At 46.5% G+C, this 13,679-nt stretch overlaps 4 protein-coding genes across 4 annotated transcripts; all 4 read right to left on the reverse strand.

Moving 5' to 3' along the window:
• F5147DRAFT_586032 (uncharacterized protein) lies at positions 1 to 1,260 on the reverse strand (the record flags this gene model as incomplete). Its single annotated transcript, XM_041431904.1, has 1 exon — positions 1 to 1,260. One exon carries the CDS (start codon positions 1,258 to 1,260, stop codon positions 1 to 3), a length of 1,260 nt encoding a protein of 419 aa, XP_041286738.1.
• A 228-nt stretch (positions 1,261 to 1,488) lies between these two features.
• F5147DRAFT_537438 (uncharacterized protein) lies at positions 1,489 to 1,731 on the reverse strand (the record flags this gene model as incomplete). Its single annotated transcript, XM_041430183.1, has 1 exon — positions 1,489 to 1,731. A coding segment is annotated over one exon (243 nt), but the record flags the coding sequence as incomplete, so codon positions are not given.
• A 447-nt stretch (positions 1,732 to 2,178) lies between these two features.
• Positions 2,179 to 2,556, reverse strand: F5147DRAFT_537571 (uncharacterized protein; the record flags this gene model as incomplete). Its single annotated transcript, XM_041430186.1, has 1 exon — positions 2,179 to 2,556. A coding segment is annotated over one exon (378 nt), but the record flags the coding sequence as incomplete, so codon positions are not given.
• Positions 2,557 to 4,122: 1,566 nt separating this feature from the next.
• F5147DRAFT_822778 (uncharacterized protein) lies at positions 4,123 to 7,642 on the reverse strand (the record flags this gene model as incomplete). Its single annotated transcript, XM_041443751.1, has 2 exons — positions 7,191 to 7,642; positions 4,123 to 5,247 (listed from the first exon to the last, which is right to left on the reverse strand). Exons 1-2 carry the CDS (start codon positions 7,632 to 7,634, stop codon positions 4,123 to 4,125), a joined length of 1,569 nt encoding a protein of 522 aa, XP_041286741.1. The 5' UTR covers positions 7,635 to 7,642.
• Between the last annotated feature and the right edge of the window lie 6,037 nt (positions 7,643 to 13,679).

Here is a 13,679-nt window from a genome sequence, read left to right on the forward strand (position 1 = left end):
CTACACAATGTCCGCTGTGCCTTCGAAGCACAACTGATCGCGGCTGTCTATGTTTCGCCTTCGACGACTTTCCAGACTGTACGCGCTGGAGATTTCTCGGTTCGGAGAACTCTCATGCGATAATATGGTGCTTTGGAGGCAGCTGTTGTGAGACGGGGGGGATGCTGTGCTTCCCGTCGTCACGGCTTCTTGAGTAGAATTTGTAGAAGTCGATTGTGTCTTTCTGTGACGCTCAATGTAACATAATTTAGTTTTTTCATCTAAATTGGTCAGCCGCTTCATCTCCGTTCTCGTGTCAGCCTGTAACTCACTGTTCAGCCACCGAGATGAGAACCATCTAAGTATAGCAATGCCATCAAGTTGCAGTGCCCATGAGAGCATGACATAGATACTTTGCAATGATTTTGCGCATGACAAATCAATAACCACTTTGGGCAAAAATCCACCTTGCACCTTGAAGTCCGTGAATGCCCAGCCGGGAAGAAGAGGCAGTTGCGTCTGCCTAACAGTGAATTTTTTGCCATTTCCAATATAAGAGAAGCTAATGGCAGAAGGGAAAATAGGAATTGTCAATACATCTAGGCCCTCTATGCGGAGCGCACTACCAGGGATTTCAACAAAAGCACACGCCGCAAACCTCACACCACTCTCATCAACTTCATACTTCAGTGACTTCAATGTTCCCTTACTACCGTTTACTACTTTGTGGCTGGTCGCCGTGTTCTCAGTAATCATCACTGGCATCCCTGGAATGAGTGGCAGTCGCCCAAGCGAATCATTTGTATCCGTGGTCGTGAGTTGCCACAGCCTTTCCTGTTGATCATTTCTGATACATTTTCCAGAAACTTTGTCACGCGCATGATAAAGAACAAATCTTTGATTGGTGTTGACTGCGAATTGGCGTGTTTTAGACTCATTCAATGCATCTCTTAAAGACTTGCATGTGACAACAATAGGTGCGTCCCGAAATTTTTCATACTCTCCGGGGGAATGATCCTTCAAATGACTGAGCAGGCGAGTCTTTAAAATGTCGTAGTCAGACAACACCACACCAGGTACGGGCACTCTGTGTGCAACACCCTTTCTTACACGTTCGAGCAGTGCAACAAACATCGGATCCTCATGAGCCCGCCAATTTTTTTTAAGTTCGACCACTGTATCAATTTGACGCCATAAAAATGCGCCATACAAAGCTGTTTGTCTGCGAATTGTATGCGAAGTGGAAGGCGTCAACTCTTTGACTAACTTATAAGAGTACATCGCACTTGATTTCGGCGGACACAATTGACCAATGTCGCCGGCGTAAATCATGTTCACCCCCCCAAAAGGTCTGTCCTTGACCGAGTCGTTCCACAATTTAGCCTGTGAAATACGCTGACACACTTGGCTCAGTAATTCCGCAGACAAGAGCGAGGCCTCATCTAGAATCAAGAAGTCCATGGTTCGCCAAATCGACTCCAGCTCATGCTGCTTGATGGGTAGTTGACACTTTGGCAAGAAGGTCAGAGCATGGATAGTATATCCTTCAATTAATACAGCTGCACTTCCTGTAGGTGCATTTAGTGTTAAACGCTTGGCGGATCTGCACCTTCGAAATAATTCTACAATAGCACGTATGACATGGCTTTTTCCTGATCCTCCAATGCCTGTCATAAACATCAACAATTGTTCACCATTGTCGCGAATAAAATGCTCTCCGACTAGTCTGAATGCTCTCTCCTGATCCTCGTTATCATGAAGCGAAAACTCTGTCACTATTTCATCCAAGATGGCTTCTTTCTCAGCTGTGCTCAATGATCTAGGTACATTCCCATCGCCCTCAACTAATTCATTGGCTACTCGTTCCACAGTGACCTCTGGACTCTGCTCATTATCAGCCAACCATGCCTGTTTACAGGCAACATCAGATGTTCCCAAGTCCATCGGGCGTTTTCTCTTTCTCGCCTCATCCATGATATCTGAGTACCGTTTTAACTCTTCAGTGTCGGAATCTGTGACACACGAGACCTTTTGTTCCATTGCAACACCATCATTTGAATCATGCTGAGCAGAATCAAGCAAAGACACATCACGAGCGGCGTGCAAGCAAACTTGTATTTCTGCGGCTCGTCTATCAACGGATGTCAAGTCTACTGTTACGTCAGAACTGAGGTCTTCTACACCATCTTCGACCGGATCAAGTGAAGCATCCGCAAAAATTGCTTCATCAAACACACTAACATCCTCATTTTCAGCATCGCCGTTGTTCGCAGCAGAACCAAACATGTAGGGACGCGCACACTTTTCGTGCACCTTAGCAGCATGCATATCCCGTGCATCCTTGCACTCATTCTCTACGTTCATATTGTTAATGATACTTTGCAATTCCGGTGAGAACTCATAAGCCTCAAACGCTTCATGCCAAGTTGTGTGCTCACCCTTCAGTTCAGTGAAACTGCACCAACTCGTGAACAAAAGCAACATAGTTCGACAATAACGCTTGTACTCCTCTTCTGACCTATCATTACGAGGTATAGACGCACCTAGTAACACCGGCACAACAGCCTTTGTGCGAAGCCGCAATGAGTGTGACTGATACTGCGGATGGCCAGGCAGGAACTGACCTCTAATCGCACGCTTACAACCTCTCGAGGGAGCAGGTGTAATTTCATCTGTATCACTGTCATCATGATCTACATTCTGATGTGTGTCGTTCAGTATGCCACGCTCCTTACTGGTCGACTCCACAAATTCCCACAAAGACAAATTGGCGAATGATTCTCCAGCAGGCCGCAAGGTATAATCAGAAATCTCGCTGGTGAATTCAATGCCATCATGGTGAATATTAGCAATTAATTGTTCCTCCAAATTGACATCGGCGTCAGCATCATCGTATTCTGTATGTTTACGAGAATCGTCATCTTCAGATATCTCTGAGTCAGACAGTGCATTCAAAAACTAATAGAACTTAAGCATTTGGAACACGTGGCTAGTATAATAATCACCACCTCCAACAAGGTAACTCATGACCTGCTGATGTGAAGTCTCCTGACAACCCATCATAGAATTGATGGATTTGGTGATTAGGCTTTGGTCCTTAGTGCATTCGCGCACTTGATCATTGTGTGAATACTTGGTCTCATTTGCCTGGATGGCGTAGTTAAGTGCTTTCAAGCCGACATGTAACGGCAGATCATTTTTGGTGATATACTCACTAGTATAAAATGCCGCAGCCTTGGCAGCCTCGCCCGACCCAATGAATTGTGTGTCTGTGTTGCATTGCATAAGAAACAAAATGACATCTGTATAGTTATTCACTCTTGCACGCCATTGGCGAAGCTCAATGGATCCTGTCTCAGGATCGATAGACGTAACAGCTTGAACAGTACCATCAATGTGCATGCGGCATGTCTCATCCCCTCTGATGTCTCCATGACATAAGTTTTTGAAGCAAGTGTCATTGTGTACATGCCAATTGCACTCAACCACCAAGCGCGTCAAAAAATCATTGAAGTCACAAACAAATGAGTCGAAATCCATCTCTTTGACATGCGGGGGTCTTTGTAATCTGGGATCAGGCTCACCATCCTCTCGTGGTGGACGCTTGGCTTGATCTGCCGTTACTTCTGGATGAGGTTCGGAATCTGCAGGGAACTCACAACTAATGACATTTTCTAACCATTTGAAAACGCGATCCTGAAAACTTGCATCAGCAGACATTTGATCTCACATGGCTTGTGGACTCAGATTACCAGCTATCCAGATTAGCATATGACAATGCAAAGTACCCCGCCCTTGAGCCTCAACTGTCCCATAATATGCTTTACAATGTCCGAATATGCCAGGACCATGTTTGTACCGAAGGATCAGGTCAATAAAACTATTGATCTGGATGTCGAAGGCCACAGCTGCAACTTCTGGATGTAAGGCAACAAATTTCGCACGGTCAAACGATGACATCGCTTGCCACTCCACATAATCAAAACCACCCACAATTGGGATCATGCTGCTCGTGAGATCATGCGGATTTACAGTAACAAAGAAGGCAGGAGTGGAGAACTTTTTGATCAATGCATGGATCTCATTACGCCGACAAAGTTTATATCCTGAACTACCCTTGAGCGACTTCGCCGATACTTGTAATCATCGAAGGACTTTGAGTGCCCGCTTCTCCTCAGCATTGGATGTTTTTGGAAAGGACGTCTGAGTCCATTTTTCAGCTAGATCAGTTAGTAAAGGAGCAACAACCTGCAAATCCACAGACAACGTCCGATGAGCCGATTTACTGATGTGGAACGATGAATTCAAGCTAACTTCCCGTTTCTGTAACATATTAAAGCAAACAAATGCGAAGTTGGCATCGCCCCGGAATGGAGAATCGTCTTGACTCAAAAGGTTTTTAACCTGTACTTCCATTGAGATAAACTGCTTGTGGGAACGAGCCAGATGGTAAAATCCTCCGATTCCCCATGGGTCTAGATGAGGGAACAAAAAGGACATCAAACCAGGATCACTGTCACCAACAAATCTCGAGCCAGTACGGGACACCAGAAAGCGGTTGTGATCCAATATGGATGCCAAAGCATTCAATTTTATCGCTTGTCTACTACCCATGGAATGGTCACCCTTAGTGTAACCGACTGCTTCAAGGACAATATCTCCATCTGCTGCACAATCCGGAGTACTCACATTTCGGGATGCGTGAGACTCAGAAGAATTCGACGGTCCTGCTCCTGGTAGGTGACATATCTCGAGAGCACATAGGATGCTACTGTCATTGCTGTCATCAACAGCATCAAATAGATCGGCCATATTAGACGGACTAAAGGAAACACCACTTTGCTGATACCAAGGATTGTGAGCAATCAAAAATTCAATAAGCGTCTGGACAATACTTTTCGTGACAAGAACTGCTGCCATTGTTTTAACAGTATCTCGTGTCGGTACCTGATTGTGGCCTGTAAAAACAACACAGACAGTGTCCCGAATTTCATTGTATGTAGGCGGAAGGAAAGAGCGCAATTGAGGCGAGTCCTGAGGACGAATGGCGACATTTCCCTGGTTGTAACACTGTGAAGACTCTTCGCTCTGCCAGTAACCACCGGAATTAGGTTTATATGAGTAAAAGTGTGTCACTTGGGACGCGCGCGCACGAGAGATCAACATAAGATCGTATAAGGAAGCACTGTGAAGTGCATCACGAACAGCATCTGGCAAACACTCATGGCCATAATACTGGAAGTTAGCCAAGGAATTAATGGGTTGGTGCTGCGGTTTGCGTAATAAACATCCACAACATGTGGAGCAGAGTAGCAACGGGGCCAACGACCAACACTCAGTCATGCCTTTAGGGTACAAAAGGGCGCGGTCATAAAGCTCAAAATCATATGAACACGGCAACTAGTGCTGCCGCGGTCCGGTCCAGAACCATGGTTCGAACCGGACTTTTGGTCCGGTTCTCTGCGGTTCGGTCCATGGTTCTTGCGCCAGCTAGAACCGGACCGGAAAACGGTTCTCGGTTCTAGGTCTTCCCAAACGGTCCAGTTCTGGTTCGGCCTTCCCGAACCATTCCGAACCCTTATCAACTTCGACTTCGACAACATCTGCCTCGACATCAGACTGTCGTCTTCAGGATTCACGTTGTTGATTAATCAAGCTACATTTAGCCTTTTCGAAGGTAAGCACTAACTAATTAAACTCTCAAGTCTCTCACCAACTCACCTCTATAACAGGAGGTTCTGTTTATTGAGGACCGGCTACAACACTGCGCAAGACTACCTTTTACTGGAGGTGGATATATTAGGCGCGATCAAGGTGGATTTTGGAGGGATTGTGTCTTGCACTATGCTGCAGAGGTGCGTATTATGATTTGTACTCTGAATGCTGATGGCTCCCTCGAGGGCCAGCACTCATCACTACCAGCGCACAACCCATCACACACCATGCTACCTGCGCCTATGTTGATGCCTGCCACCTCACCACATCCCCTCTCACTCGCTTGCTGTTCTTGCCGGCTGGCTTTTGCTGGCTGGCTCGCCGTGTCTCACTCACCCACTGTCTCTCGCTCACTGTCTCACATGCCCGCTGGCTGCTCTCGCCCACTGTCTCTCACCCTCTGTCTCTCGCCCGCTGTCTCTCACCCCGCTTTCAAACCAATATTCCGCGACGACTCGACAAGAGAACAGAGGGGATCCATAGGAACGGCAAAGACATGCACGCTAATCTACTGCCCACCCCCCTTCTCCTCCAGAAGACATGCCATCGAGCTGTGATATGCCTCGCCACTCTACCCCAACGCCACCCTCTCCACCCACATCTCAAACACGTCATCAAGCACCAAAACATATCCCGGCACCATTCATCACTCGACAACCTTCCAAATATACCCCAACGATGTCGAAATGATAGATCCGCTGCAAAACTCGGTCAAAAAGCAACCAATAGTCTACAGATTGCTCAAGTCATGGTGGAGGGGTAGGAGCCGCAGCCATACTAACCCGCAAAGGCGTATACTAAAATACCATCTAGGATCCAACCGCAAGCACACCGCATACAAAGCCGAGGTCGTACATTGGGACTTGAATGAGCTTTCGCTAATATGCTCGAGTAAAAGTCGTGTCATTCACACAGCAGGGAAACTAACATTTTACCACCTTTTTCCGCCAGTGAAATCACATCTTAATGGCAGTTAACCGGCAGCTTACTTCAAATTGCTTGTCTGGATCAGACGCCGCAGGTTCACATTCCCCACGGTAAGCATTGGTTGTTATTGTGTTTTATTTCATTCTCACCATTTGTATAGATCAAATCAGTTAGCTCTTGGATCAGCGGCTACAGAGGCAGAGAGGGGTATGTAGCCATGTCATTGGAGTAGCTACTCAATGTGTAAACTAGTATTTCAATGTTTCTTTTTTCATGCTTGCCGCTGAAAATTTTCGGGTTCGGTTCGAGTTCAGACCAGAAAAAAACCGAACCGGACCACAGAGAACCGTTCTCTGTGGTCTGGTTCGGGGTTCGAAGATTTTGCAGAACCGGACCATGGTCCGGTTCTCGGTTCTCGTCCAGGACCCTCTGAACCGGACCGAACCGGACCACGGCAGCACTAACGGCAACATGTGCTCTGGTAAACATTCATTTTGCAAAAGCGAAAGCGGAAATCTGGAGACCTCAACAGGAACCAAGTCAGAGGCAAGGACATTATGTGCACATACAGCACACGCGCCTCTTTGCTGGTTAGCAGGCAACATCCGCTCTTGCCATTCGGCAATAATGCGCATCTTATCGGCCATCGTACAAACCAATGGAAACTGCAAGTCATCTTCAGCAGCGACATGAGTAACACGTGAACGACGATGCGCGGCAAGATCCTGTTCACGAGTAGCGAGACGTCGTATGTCAGGCATGGTAGCCAGGGAAGAAGCCTTGGTGCGAGCACGTGTCTGCTTGCTTGACTGGGTGAAAGGCTCAGGGAGATCTTCAGGAGCAAATCGACGCCTTGCATGAAGCAAATGCTTGAAGACAAAGTATAGTCCGCCACATTGCACAGTACACAAATGGACACGAAGTAAATCGCGAACATAATCCCGCGTATCAGAAGCCTTGACTGACACCGAATGAGAACTAGCAAGATCATCAAAATGGGCACGAGTCATCATGGAGAAATGATCGATCAAATGACATAGGGTAGGAACAGACACTAACAGAAATACTCCAGCTGGATACTGCTAAGATGCGGTGAACCACTCCCAAGATACTCCGTGATACTCGAACAAACATCAAAGCAACAAGGTGGAAACGACTGACGCCCCATCATCATCCAATTGCACATCTGAGACAACAAGAGAAGCGGGGGGCACAAGTGAGCGAGAAGAAGCGACAGCAGAAGAAGAGGACGCAGCCATAGCACAGAAGATTGTAGAAAGTGACAATCAACGAAAAGACTGAAAGAAGACGAAGGAATAAGGGGCGCGAGAAAATATAAACAAACATATCAAGACTTTGCAGCCCCTCAAAAGAAGGGGCAACCCACAGAACGGACCGCAAGCGGGCCGGTATCGATCGTGAGACAGACAAAAAAATTGTTATACAGTAGATATGCTCATAATGCATACTGTCGGGACCGTCAATAGTTTATGCATTATGAGAGATATGCAACACCACATATGTCACATTTCTGTGATGCATGTGACCTCCGCCAAAAGTGTGACATCAAGTATCTGCTGATTATACCGAGAAAAATTGTCCTAGAGAGGTCTGTCTAGCATTAAGTAGTTCTTCTCGTCGTAGTTGAGCACAAATATATGAAGTTGTGATGATAAGTTGAATGAAAATTGTGGATTACCATATTGCATGCATCCAACTTCAAGTTGCTGGCACAAATCAAGAAGATCTGTCCATGTGATTGATGCAGCCGCTGAATCGTCGTCGTCGTCATCAGAATCAAAGAGCCGAAGTTTGAGGAGTGTCCTTTGTGATGATTTTTCGCTGTTTCACAGGTCGGTTGTATACTGTGGGCTTACTATCACAGGGTTTCCGCTTCAAGTTTAGGGACATTTTTGTGTATGATGCTGTTGTAATTACTTGCTAGCTTCTAGTATACATAGTTCAAAGAAACAATACCGCACAAGCGGAACAATACATTTATGCAGTACCTTATGTTTGCCTTATGTTATGTCCCACCCTATTAATTTCGCACTTCATAATGCATACAAGCCATGCCGAGGCCATGCATTATGCAATATGCAATATGTAAACAATTACATAGGAACATCATTGGGATCCTGAAAAGTTCATGCATTATGAGATTTATGCATTGTTACGATATGCATTATGAGCATATCTACTGTACCTGTACCCTAGACGGGTCCAGGAATGTAGTATTCGAATTGTCATCCTTAGTACGACTACGGTGGATGGCCGCTGACCTGACCGATCGATCAGCGGCAGGGATAATCGATAACAAACCAGGGTGCACAAAACTCAATCTGTAGAGTAAAATTCAGTGGCCCCCAGCCCAGTGAGCACTTGTTCTGCGAACATCCGAATCTGATAGGCTAATTCCCCGCGAGTATCAGACCTCGATAGCATTCTTAGTAGGCCATTGTGTACCAGTATAGCTCGGGTACGTGTGGTATGCCACAACTACCAGACTTAAAATCATGAACACCAAGTTGGATTTCACAGGAGGGGCATTCAAACCAGCTTGTCGCATCCATGGCAAGTGTTCATATCCAGTAGGAACGTTGTTCGCGGAGAAGCACTGGTTAGCTGCTACACAGCACCAAGTTGTACTCCCGTGAGTTTCGTCTGAGCCATTCTTGTGATATGAGAAGCCATGACTCTTGTGAAGTTAATAGCATTGTAAGTACCAACACTATTACAGTAAGGATACCTGATGTTACAAGGGTCTACCAGGTAATAGTAGGTTTGATCATGATGTAGGTTTGCAGACTTCGCAAACCTACACCATGATCAAACCTACTATTACCTGTCACAGCGAATTCATTAATTTGGGCTCGGGCTTAGTGCCGTGAACAAAGTGATCATCCACCGGATGTTTTAAAAAGATTGCAGCCATGATCGCAGGTTCTGGTGGGTCAGAAGATTCGAAATGAATGCTCGTGCTCTTCAAATCAGCCTGTCGCATCCATAACAAGTGTTCATATCCAATAGAAGTGTTGTTCGCGGAGAAGCCATGACTCTTGTGGGGCTAACAGCATTGTAAGTACCAACACTATTGCAGTAAGGACACCTGATGTTACAAGGGTCTACCAGATGAACTCCGCAAACCTACACCATGATCAAACCTACTACTACCTGATACGGTGAGTTCATTCATTTGGGATCAGGCTCAGCTGCCGTGACCAAGGTGCACCGGATGTTTTTAAAAAAAATTGCAGCCAAGATCGCATGTTCTGGTGGGTCAGAAGATTCAAAATGAGTGCTCGTGCTGATATGTGGTGGCAAGTTTATGCTCATGGCTTACTTCTGTGAAACTTGCAGGGATGCTCCCAGTCCAATAAATATGAGTTCGCTCTCCACTTGCTGTAGCTCCTGACACTTCCATTCTCGAAAGATTTAACCAGTCTTCTCTTCATTGCTACCCCAGCATCATGTCACATTCAGTTGCAGAGGATCCAAAATCTAACGGCAAGTTATTACGAACTAGGATAGTTCTAACAATGACAACTCGACAGAGCTTTCAGTCGTTGAGATTCTCAGTCCCTCAGACAAGAGAGAGAGTTCGGTGGACTTAGTTAAAGGAGTGCTTTAACTAAGAATCAAGTTTCAAGACGACTTAAGATTGGAGGTCTTAAGCGAAGGATGTTCCAGGTAAAACCTAGTAAGATTTAAGTAAAGAATATAGGTGTAATACATGTGCTTAAATAGATCCATATGTGTGCACAGACCAAGTCATCGTGAGATAGTAAGTACAAGTTCAAGAAAGGAAGGCATATCAAGAGAAGTGTAAAAAGTATAAGATAGCAGCTATAAGCGGTTGTAACATTACCCCCTTACTAAGCGTGAAGTCACCGACTTTACTCATAATCCTGATATTCGCAATGGTTAGAGTCGTCCTGGTTTGCCCAATAGATAGGGTCATCAGAATACTCAAGCTGATCACCTCCTCCAGTAAGGTACTCCACCTGTCGGAGAGCTTCTTCTTCCTGGCACTGGCTGACGTACGCGTCGTCTAGACTTTTCTCCCAATGAGAGAGTTCTTGGTAGAATCCTTCATCCTTCCAAGTGAGCGTAGTGGGGGAGTTTCCAGTGAATTTGTGGCAATATAAAGATAGGTGTCCAGGGGAGAGTTCCCTGCATATTCTGCAATAATAATCGGGACAGTTGGTTTGGCGATGGCCAAGGGTTTTACAGTATCTGCAGACACGGTTTTCATCTGGGTTCGAGGACGAAGGGCGTATGACGGGGGGAGCAGGACGGTGGCTGAATGCTTCATCATCACTCGAGGCTCTCTTCTTTCCCTTGCCTCGGTATCCATGCTTAGGAGACCTTTTTCTCCTTCGAGACGATTCTTTAATCTGGGCTACATCTTCTCTAGCGAGTACGTAAACGGAGGACAATGGCATGGGGATTCGTTCTGCTTCCGCGATTAGCTCAGCGTACTCTGCAGGGGTGGTAGGTCCAAGGGCTTGTACTGGGACAAGGCAATCTACGAAGGTTGATGGGGTGAACGTAGATGGGATAGTCATTGGTGGATGGATGTGTAGCGCTTTGAGTGCTTCAGCAAGTGCGATGGTTTCCTCGGGAGGGGAACTTGATTGTTCCATGGTTATCTCTTCGTGCGTAGAAGAGAAGGCAGTATAAAGGTTTTCCGGGTGCTCTACAGTTTCTTCTGGAGCAACGACCGTATCAGACGTGGTTGCGGAAGTTGTGGAGGCTAGTTGTAAGGCAAGTTGGGTCTCTTCTTGCAGGTTAATGATCATGGCGTTGGTAATCTCCGTGAGGCTGTTAACAGCAGCCAATAGCTCGTCAGACACACGAGGAGGAGGAACGGGAATTCCACCGTCATAGGAAGGTGGTGGAGTCGCAGTCGTTCATTCAACTGGTGGTGAAGGTGGTGGGCGAGCGACTCCGGTGACTCGTTCAGCAATGATATGAATAACTTCCTGGATATCTGCCCTAACCTCCAGAGGGATAAGACGCAGAGCGTAAGCATGAATGCGTTTCTGTAAATGCATGATGCCATGTTGAACACGTGGTTCTTCCACATGTCGTACGAGTCTCTCAATGAGTTCGGCGGATCTGATGACGTTGACGAGGAGATTGATGGAGAAGGTGTTTCGGTTGATAAGGATCTTGTTGATTTCAATGGCATGTTGGGGGCAAAGGATTGCAGCTTCAATGAGGGTGAGGTCTTCGATTTCTGAGATGAAGGATTCAAATCTTCCCTTGTCGGAGGATAGGTCGATGGGGGCGAACGTGGATTCATAGGGAAGAGTGTAAGAGACTGGGAAGGACATAATGTTTATGTTGATGGGAGGATATCACAGCGAGTGTTTTCTTTTATAGATCGAAAGGGTTTCTCCGGCATTTTCCAGGTTTTCTTCCGGGATCCATTCGTTGCTAGCGGAGGAATATCCTTTCCATGATACAAGATAACGGCGACGTTTGCTGGTACCTTTGTGAGCCAGTATAGCTTCGATTTCGTATTCTTCTTCTTCTTCTAGAATGTCAGGTGGTGGTTCCAAGAAGTTCGGACCGTGAACGTCATTTTCGCTATAGGAAGATAATAGGGAAGCATGGAACGTGGGATGTATTTTCCATTGCGGAGGCAGTTGGAGTGTGAATGTGATAGGTGATAGTACGGCGGAAATGGGAAAGGGGCCATATCTTTTCGGGGCGAGTTTCTGAGATGGGAGTTTTAGACGGAGATTGGTTGCAGATAACCACACCTTATCGCCTACTTTCCATGGTTGGTACTTCTGGCCGAAGGATCTTTCCGCCATCCGTTGCATAGCGATGTTGTGACAGGCTATCGCTTCTTCTCTGATCTTTTGAAGAAGTCAGACTCGTTCCTCCACGGCTGGTACTGTTGAATCTGCCAAGACATGGGGAATTCCTTTAGGCTCATATCCCATCATGATGTAGAAGGGTGAAGCATTTCGGGCGTCATGCTTTCTATGATTGTGAACAAACTCTGTCATGGGAAGATGTTCTACCCAATTAGTTGGGTCGTTGCTGCAGTAGATCTGTAGGTATGTTTCTAATTCTTGATTGAGTCGTTCAGTCTGTCCATCAGTGTGCGGGTGATAGGCGGTGGAAGGGGCGATAGAATAATCAAGAAGTCGAGCCAATTCCACGGAGAATTTTGAGAGAAATTGGGGTCCTCGGTCAGAGATCACTTTGTCGTGTAATCCGAAGCGTTTGAATACGTGTTTCAGGAATAGTTTTGCTACCCCTTCAGAGGTAATGTTTTTGTGGCAAGGAGTAATTATCACCCCCTTACTAAGCCCATGGTCTACCATGACCATGACAGAATCAAAACCAGAGGAAATGGGAAGATCCATGATAAGATCAACGGAGATCTGTGAGAAGGGGCGAGTGGCAAGGGAGGAGATTGGGATGAGGGGTGGCGTAACAGGATGGGTATCGGCCTTCATTTGCTGGCAGGTGGCGCATCCTTCAACGTATTTTCGGATGAAGGCTCCCATGCCTGGCCACCACGCTTCGCGTTTGACCAATTCCTCGGTTTTAAAACATCCGGGATGACCAGCGGTTGGGTGGTCATGGTATCGAGCCAACATAGCTTTGCGATGATCGGGAGCAATATATGCTCGGTTTTTGTAGGACAATATTCCTGAATCCACTTTCCAATCGCTTAGAGCGGATTTCATGGGGGGAAGACAGACACCATTGAGGGCGTCTACAGCAGTAGCGAATAGCGGGTCGCTAAGCGCATCTGAGCTGGCAAGGGTAGCGCGAAGGTCGTCATCAATGAGTCGGACAAACATGGAATCGGGAAGTAGGATGGAGTTATTGTTATCAGAGGATCCGGTATCATGATCTGATCGCCGAGAGAGGGCGTCAGGTGCAGCGAATTTAGAACCAGGGACGTGGTGTAGTTCCAGATCAAAGTTAGTGAGAAGCATCTGCCATCGTGCTTGTCGACGAGACAAGTGTTCAGCTTTCTTGAAATAGAGCAGTTCATGTGGTCGGTGAAGACTATAATCAGGGAGGGG

The sequence above is a fragment of the Suillus discolor genome (assembly GCF_016758755.1).
Source record: "Suillus discolor strain FC423 chromosome Unknown F5147scaffold_93, whole genome shotgun sequence".
NCBI lineage: Eukaryota > Fungi > Basidiomycota > Agaricomycetes > Boletales > Suillaceae > Suillus > Suillus discolor.